Below are 8,781 nucleotides of genomic sequence, written 5' to 3' on the forward strand. Positions count from 1 at the left end.
GCCAACAATTAAGGCAGGAGTAGCCTGGAGAGCATGTGAGTTAGCAGCTAAAATGGTGACGAAAGAGTAGGGAGATGGCAGTGATGAGGGGGGTTAGTACTTATAATCTGAAGCGATGTGATTAGGAACTGCATTAGGAATTCAGGGAGGCTAGAGGGAGAAGAGTTTGTAACAGCAAGGAATGCAAGAAGACACCTGATCCATTCTCAGGCTCAGTGAGAGGAGGGCTGAAAGGACTGCCAGGCTGCAGAGGAAGCAGGCCCCTCAGGGGAGGGCAGGTCTCTATTAGAGCACGGACGGGACGGGGTAACGGGGATGCACAGAGAGGATGGAGGATAGTCCAGAGGGTGCAGTGCAAGAGTGTCAGGCTTTGGGAAAGGTTAGGAGATGAAGACAGAGTAGGGCTTATACCGGGCCTTTTGGGAAGGAGTGCAGGAAAAGGGAGGACAAGCCTTTTCGAGATGGACATTGAACAGGAATGATAGAACAGGAATGATGGGGATGATGAGATTAGTCCCGGTTGACCCGAGGCAGACAGTGATGTCGTGGTTGAAAGGGCAGAGTTGTCTGGGAAGCACAGATTTAGTCCCAGTGCCGAGCTCGCTCTTTCTCCATCAGGAGAGGGGCAGACCTGGTCCCAGTGCTGAGCTTTCCCTTTGACCCCTGTGGATGGAGCCGAGGACAGCTGGGGAAGCCACCTGGAACTCTGAGCACGCACTCACCTTTGACCCCTGATGATGAAGGACGCAGGAGGCGTGGGGACGCTTGGTCTTGGTCCGGAGGTTGCCCCCTGTAGAAGAGGACAGACTTGCTCTGATTTGTGCTCCTTCCTGCATCTCTGATGATAAAGAGTTGTAGGCATTTGGAGAAACACGACTTTGATTTCTGATTTGGGGGTGGCGAGGGGGATTAGACCTCGGGACAGATATTCTTATTGTTTCTCTCCTGTTTTTCCATCCCTTTTCATCTCATTTGTTCTGCTTTCTGAAAGATATCCTCAGCTTTATCTTCGCATTTTTATTGAGTTTCTATTTCTGCAGTCATTTCAAGGATGCAGATGTTTTCACTTATCTCAGAGGGTATTGATAGGCTGGTTGGTTTGCTTCCTGGTTCTTTTTTTCTATCTGCATAGTTTGTTTCCTTCCAGATGTTCTTTTATGTACATTTACTTGGTCTTCAGTTTAAAAGTAGAGGACTAAAAAGCTGGTGGGCAGCTCTGAGCTTGTGGGTAGGGCTCGTCCAAGCTTCTGTGAAGCTTGATGTGGCTGGGTGTCTTACTGGGAACCTTAGATGTGGTTATGTTGGTCTTTTATTTTAGGCTAGTCAGAGTTCTAAAGAGAGAGATCCCGTCCTGTGCCTGAGCTACAGTCCTAGCTGTGTGCAGTTTGGGAACTGAGGGTGGACCAGAGGCCTCAGCATGCAGTTCATTTCTGTCCGTCTAATCTTATTTTCCACATGTGAGGCTCTTGTCTCCAACTGGGCCTTCTTTTTTCCCAACCCAAAGTCCCTCCTAATTTTATTTTTTAGTTTATTTTGTAAATTAAAAAAAGAAAACCTTTATTAGGTTATAACTGGCATAAAGTAAGCTGCACATACTTAAAAGTGTACAGATGTACATACCTATATTAGTTTCCAAGGGCCGCCATAACAAAGCACCACAAACAGGGTGGTGTAGAAGAACAGAATGTCCTCTCACCTCACAGTCTGGAGGTCAGAAGCCGTGTGTCAGCAGTGTGGGTTCCTTCTGAGGCCTGTGATGGGAAGTCAGTTCCAGGCCTCTCTTCTAGCTTCTGGCATTTTGCTGGCCATCTTTGGGGTCCCTTGGCTTGTAGATGACATTCTCTGTCTTAGCACATCTTCCCTCTGTGCCTGTCTCTTCATGTGGCATTCTTCTTATAAGGACACCAGTCATATTGGACTAGGGGCCCACCCTATTCCAGTGTAACTTCATCTCAACTAAGTGCCTCTGCAGTGACTGTTTCCAAATAAGGTCACATTCTGAGGTACTGGGGCTTAGGACTGCAAAATACGAATTTTGGGGGGACAGTTTAACCCACAGCAATACCTGTGAAACCATCACCACAATCAAGATGGTGAAAATATCCATAACTTCGCCAAAGTTCCTGTGTCCCTTTGTAAACCTTCCTTCCCTTCCCACCTCCCTCCCTCTCTCCAGGCAACCGACGATCTGCTTTTTGTCCCTTCAGTTTGCATTTTCTGGAGTTTTTCACGCAGCATATACTCATTTTGAGATTCACCTTGTTGCTGCACATATTAGTAGTACGTTCCCTTCTTTGGCTGAGTAGTAATTCCATTGTATAAATCGACCACAATTTACTTATCCTTCTCTTGATGGACATTTCAGTTGTTTCTTGTTTTGGGCTATTAATGAATAAGCTGCTATGAATGGCCTTTATTTTGGGTAAAATAAGGTAGATTATGTAGCCGAACTCAAAAATATATTTCCAATTATTTCTGTATACAGTTTTTCTAAATAAGACTATTTAACCTAACTCTAAACAAGAAACCTCTAACTGCCTATGAATTTTCCATTTTTAATAAAAAATAACAAAAAGAAACCCCTAAGATGTACTTTTCCACGGACCTACACAAATAATAAAATACAGCTGTTTTAACTGGGACACCTGGTCCTGGAGCTTGCTCCTTTTGATAATTAGTTCGTAGCTGATCTCCAGCACCTGAGCACAGCGTGCCCCATGGCAGGCACTCCAGGAAACAGTTTCTGAATGAATGATTTGTGGCCTTATTCTAAGATGAGGCCACCAGGCCAAATACCTGTTTCATTTGAGAGACTGGATCTCACTGATAAGCCTTTACTTCCTCTTCAGATTAGAAAACTGAAGCTGCAGTTGGAGGAGGAACGGCAGAAGTGCTCCAGGAGCGATGGCACAGCAGGTGACCTGGCGGGACTGCAGAATGGCTCGGACCTGCAGCTCATCGAAATGCAGAGTAAGGCTGGGGCTGTGTCCGGGGCGTGGTTGTGAGCAGGCTGTTAGAGCCTGTGGTTCTGAAGACTGGTTAGTTCTCAGCTGGACTAGAAAAGCCATCCTCGTCAGTCATGGAACTGAAGAGGTTTCTACTAGGCTGTGTGCTTCCTGGGGTGACAAGGCCTGAGAGGTAATGCTCTCCCCACTTCTTGGCAAAGTGATTTCTAGAACATTTTGCAAATAGTGACATCATGACACTATCCTTTTCCACATCCCCGGGTCATCTGTAAGCACCCTTCCTAATGACATGTTTTTCTATGGAATTTATCTTAGATAACTGGAGGGATATATTTGGAACTAACTCAAACTACTCTGGAGTAGTTTCAGAATTTTCCCAGAAGTAGTCTTATTAACCCAAATTAATCTTTATTAGATGGAATTTAAACCAAGGCCACAAAGTAAGCCTACTCGGTTTACCCAAATTATTTCAGTTTTTCTGCCTTTCTACTTTTGACCCCATATTATTTTAAAGTGCCTACAGTATTCACAGTAATCCCCACAGCGGGGAGATTTTAGCAGCCATTCGTATACAGTTAGATAATGTATAATCACACAGGGGAGACTCTATTTTTCCAATTTGAATAAGGCTTTTCTGATAACTTATTTTAAAATATTGGTTATTCCATGGCCCTTTCATCTAAATATTCTGAGTTAGGCCAAATAGACAAGCCTTTTTGGACCAGGCTTATTAAAACTAACTTATTACTATTAACTTTTGAGATTAGTATCATTTCCTCTATTGGATATCAGTTGGAACCCTTGTGATAGTTCCTGATAAATATTTTGTTCTAGAAATACCGATTTGGCGTGGAGGGTAGATGCAAAGAGGGGCATAACAAAAGGTAGGCTGACTAGTTAGGAGGTTGTAATAGTAACCAAAACAGTCCAGTGGCCGCCAACAGTCTTAGAGAGAGGGCAGTGCACAGATTTGGAAGAATTTGGCCTAAAACAGCAAATTCAAAAGGAATCATATTGAGGAGGAATGGGTGTACACTGATGTGTGACATCTTCCCAGAGCAGGCACCATGACAGAGCTGGTGTCTGTGGCAGGCAGGGCAAGTGACCGGGGTGGGGCTGTGACCCAGGTGAGCAGAGCAGGGCCGGGCAGGGCTGGGCTGGGCCTGGCATGTAGCGACAGAAGCAGGCAGCTCCCCTGCGCCAGAGGCCGGGACAGGAACCTGGTGACTCTCAATTCTGGACAGCTGCCTTGGCTTGTAGGCATGGTGTTTGGGGATGGAATTTCAGAACATGCATGAAATAAATGGCTGAGACCAGGGATTTATACTTTTGAAAACAGGAAGGAATGAGTGGCTTGGTGAGAAGGAAGCAGCACATTTTGATAGTAAGTTGCTAGAGTTAAGAATTAAAAAATATCCTAAAGCTTCAGTTTTAGGCCCAGAAATGGGAGTAGTTCTTTTTCGCTACCAGAGATGGCTTTTGGGGAGAGGCTTTTATAACCACATTACTTTTAGGGTGACAGTAATTATCCAACTAGAAAAACCTTTTGCATTAAAGATTATGTAGGTAGTTTTAACCTTAGTTTTATGGAAAAGTAGAAAAGTTCTTAAGTAGGGTAGATTTGGTTTATCTCCTGCAAGCCTTATGATATGATTCCTATTACAATGTAATTAGTTCAGAGTAATTTTTGTTAAATTTGGATTGCTGGAATTTTTCTCCCCCAGCATTTCTAAGCTTCTCATTTTAAATGGTTTGCTTCTTAGGTCAGATATACAGCTAATGATTTATAGCTCTATCCTTAACACATTATCACAACATATTACTGAAAAGCATTTATTTCAGTAAATATTAAGCGTACATTACGTGCAAAGCACTTGGCTAGAAACAGAGGTAGATTCAAGAAGCTAAAACAGGGCCCCTGTCCTTACATACCTATATCATGTTAGGAAAGCATGATGTCATAAAAGAGAGTCCAAAAAAATGCAACAAAGGAAGGAGAAGCTAGAGTTAACTAAGGAGAGTCATGAAGGAGGTGAAAATTTAGCAGGACCTTGAGCAGGACCTTAAAGGTTGGTTAGACTTAGAGGTGGGGAGAAAAGGGCACTTGGTGTGTGAGGGGAGCAGGATACCTGGGGAGATGAGAAGGTGCAGGGCTGGGGGCAGGGAAACCGGAGGGGGGGGGCCCGTCCCGTGGGCACAGAGGCTCCCTGGGCCATGGGGCTGCAGGTAAGGTTGGCAGGGGCCCTGCTGCGCTGACAGGGCTCCTTGCTTAAACCTCTACCTGCACACATCATGGCGTGAAGAGAGAATTTTCTTCTAAAATGCTGTTGCAACACAAGTGCTAGAGCTTCTCATAGCATAGATGCGCCAGAACCTGCGCTGCAGTAGATACAGCAGTTGCCTGTGTGCGTTTGTGCTTTGTCTTCTTCCTCTGCATGGTCCTCTCCTGTGCTGCAGGGGGCCTCACTGCCTCATGTTCACACCTTCACCTCTGTGAGATGGTTTATTATTCTCTTCTGTTCTAGGAGATGCCAACAGACAAATTAGTGAATACAAGTTTAAGCTTTCAAAAGCAGAACAGGATATAACCACCTTGGAGCAAAGTGTAAGTCCTTCTTGTGTATGGTACCAAGTGATTTATGTCCCTTTTACAACACATCTGCTTCCTGCATCTCAGTGGTTAACCCCATGAATGCCTAGGTTTTTTGAGCTGCCTTTGCAGTTGGATCTCTATAAAAGCTCTAAAGTGGAAAGGCCAGCAGAGAACACCTGACAGGGCATTTCAGCCTTTTCTATGAATGAATGAGACTGAAGCTATAATTCTGTTTCTTGTAGCTATTTCAAGAGCCTTCAAGAAGACTGTGGTTTATAACATAATCCCTTATTGTACATTTCAGAAAGTCTATCGGGGAGTCTCCTCCTGCGATGTTACTGGGGCTTTTAAACAATATGGTTGTCGTAAAACTGAACATGGGAAATTGGCCCTATAATGACTCTACAGCTGTCATCCTCTCTAGGGACAGTTCTAGATGTATAAATAGCAGTTGAGTTCTGAGAGGACCTCTGACTCACCCTGAGGGGACTTGTTAGTGTTAGATTACTTGAAATCTGTCATGACATTGTATTTCCATCTTGGCTGCAAAAAAGTGGTGGTTCCTAGTGCCAGCACCAGAGGCCTGTGTTCTCATATTTACAGATCAGCCGCCTGGAGGGGCAGGTGCTGAGATATAAAACCGCTGCTGAGAATGCGGAGAAAGTCGAGGATGAACTGAAAGCAGAAAAGAGGAAGCTACAACGAGAGGTACTTGCTTTTATTATGCTTCTTGGAATATGTTCCTAAAAAAAAAAATCCTTTGGAGATAAATTCTTTGCTGCACAAGGAATTTAATCCCGGCTCCAACCTTAGTGAAACAGCAGTGGAGTCACTGTTCTGTGTTGGTTTCTGACCTACACGGTGACTGCCATTTACTTTTATGTTTTGGTCAGTTAGATAATAAGAAAAAGAGTTTTTATTTTTGTTTTAGATGAGGTCTGTTTCTCCAGCTTCTCCATGTCCTCTCTGTGATTAATGTTCAGCACCGTTGGTTAACACCTCTGGCTGCCTGAAAAACAATGCAACTGCAGGATCGCGGGCAGTGCTTCCACTTCCCAGAAACTGGAGAGGAAGGTAGCGCTGGGTTTCGTTTTTGACCATGTGAAGTGACCGAGCTCTTCCTGTCTCCAGTTACGAACAGCACTGGACAAGATCGAGGAGATGGAGATGACCAACAGCCACCTGGCCAAGCGGCTGGAGAAGATGAAGGCCAACAGGACAGCACTGCTGGCCCAGCAATAGGGAGGCTGCCCTGCCGCCCGGGCCCCGCCCGGAAGGACTGATCTTTCGTCCACTCAAACCCCTTTCAGGACTGTTTGAGCTTTGTCATTAAAATAGCCACCTTTGTATTTTATAATTTATGAGAGAATGAAACAGGTTTGAATCTTCATGAATGAACACTTTGGATTTTGTTGGTAGTTTGATTCTAGACTAAGAACTGGTCCATGCCGTTATTATTTTTTATTTCCATAATTTTAGAATCAAGTTTACTCACCATTTTTCCCCAGCTGCCTCAGTGACTGGGCATTCGGAGGCTTTGGCACGGGTTCTGGAGGACAGCGATTCAGCGCTCACCGAGGTACTTCCTGGAGACCTCAGAAAACACAAGTGCCTTCTCCACAGTGCAATTCAGACGTCAGTGATCTCCAGTGGTCAAAAGACATTTACCCTTAATATCAGGTAGCATTTACATTTTAGTGAAGAAACAAGTTCACAGGTGGGGAATATATGTTTCACTCAAATTTATATGTTTGGAGGAAAAAGCCTTTTTTTTGTAAGATATTTAAATTTATATAAGAAACTGTTAGAAAAAGATACGGGGAGTGTACATAAAACTTGCTTTATTGCATGGGGCAGGGGAAGTCCAAGGCCTGTACGGGTCCTTGGTCTTCACATCAACTGTGCTGTATCTTGTAAAGTATTTCATCTGCTGCTCATCTGTGGAATGAAACCTCAGACCAGCCCGATGAGGGAGGGAGGGCAGGCCAGGCCAGGCAGGTGGGAAGTCGGCCTGAAGATTCTATTAAATACACCCTTTTGCTGACTACAGTTGGCTACTGACACATTCATTTTCTTAGAGGAGCCTTTAAAACTAGTCATTGGCAATCATGCCCTCCTAGCTCGCCCCTCTTTTCTCTCCTTAAAATAATCTCCTTAAAGAAAAATAATCTGGAATATAGAATTTCTTTTAAGAATTTCAGTTTCATCTTTAAAGGCACCCAGTTTAAGAGGATTTTATCATCCAGTCGTAGCCATGTTACAGTATTTGTGATTCTCTTTTGCTCTCAGAATTGAGGTGGTTTTATGGAAATGATTATTGTATCTTCAGTGTGTTTACACGGAAAAAATATGGGGGAAAGTAATGAATTAAGGCCACATAAGATAAAATTAGACTTGAAACTAGGTAATAAAGTTAACTTAAATATGAATAAAATCTCTAATAATTATTCCCTTCTTTAGAATAATTAGCTCTTTGTGTTTAAAACATGGAAACCAGGGGCTTCCCTGGTGGCGCAGTGGTTAAGAATCCGCCTGCCAATGCAGGGGACACGGGTTTGAGCCCTGGTCTGGGAAAATCCCACATACCGCAGAGCACCTAAGCCCGTGCACCAGAACTACTGAGCCTGTGCTCTAGAGCCCGCGTGCCACAACTACTGAAGCCCACGCACCTAGAGCCCATGCTCTGCAACAAGAGAAGCCACCGCAAGGAGAAGCCCACGCACCTCAAAGAAGAGTAGCCCCCGCTCGCTGCAACTAGCGAAAGCCTACACGCAGCAACGAAGACCCAACACAGCCAAAAATAAATGTTTATTTTAAAAAATAAAATAATTCAGGAAATTGGTTTCCATATTTTGAGATGATTTCCTATAAGTTTTCTTTCAGTTGATGTGTGGGAGTGGGCAGTGAGGAGGCATGTTCTGAAATGCAGATTTATCCTAGAATCCCATACATACCTGGAACCGAAACATCGTGTAGTCCACCTCTTGAGGCCTTGGAAATCCCTCTTCCTCTCCACCCACGGTCACTCAGCCTGTGCTCCTCCTGGAGCTGTTTTGTTGTCCCAGTCTTTTCCAAATGGAATGGTTCCACTTCTCATAAAATAGACTCTTCTGTTCTTTTCCACAGAACTTTCTTCACTGAGCCTTGTAATCTGGACTTTACCTCAAAACTATAGGCATTCTTCCTCCCTGTGCTGACTGCACATTTCTATTAATGCAGGCT

At 44.2% G+C, this 8,781-nt stretch overlaps 1 protein-coding gene across 33 annotated transcripts in view; it reads left to right on the forward strand.

Annotated features, from left to right (window-relative positions):
• Window positions 1-6,949, forward strand: part of LRRFIP2 (LRR binding FLII interacting protein 2) — a 121,550-nt gene extending 114,601 nt beyond the window's left edge. For all 33 annotated transcript variants that reach the window (XM_082412858.1, XM_082412827.1, XM_082412859.1 and 30 more), the window contains 4 exons: window positions 2,850-2,970; window positions 5,492-5,571; window positions 6,163-6,267; window positions 6,691-6,949. In XM_082412858.1, the coding sequence (XP_082268984.1) occupies window positions 2,850-2,970; window positions 5,492-5,571; window positions 6,163-6,267; window positions 6,691-6,801 (417 nt within the window). In that variant the 3' untranslated portion in view covers window positions 6,802-6,949. The remainder of the gene's footprint in view (window positions 1-2,849; window positions 2,971-5,491; window positions 5,572-6,162; window positions 6,268-6,690) is intronic.
• Window positions 6,950-8,781: the final 1,832 nt, after the last annotated feature.

The sequence above is a fragment of the Balaenoptera physalus genome (assembly GCF_965194825.1).
Source record: "Balaenoptera physalus genome assembly, chromosome: 11".
Lineage (NCBI taxonomy): Eukaryota > Metazoa > Chordata > Mammalia > Artiodactyla > Balaenopteridae > Balaenoptera > Balaenoptera physalus.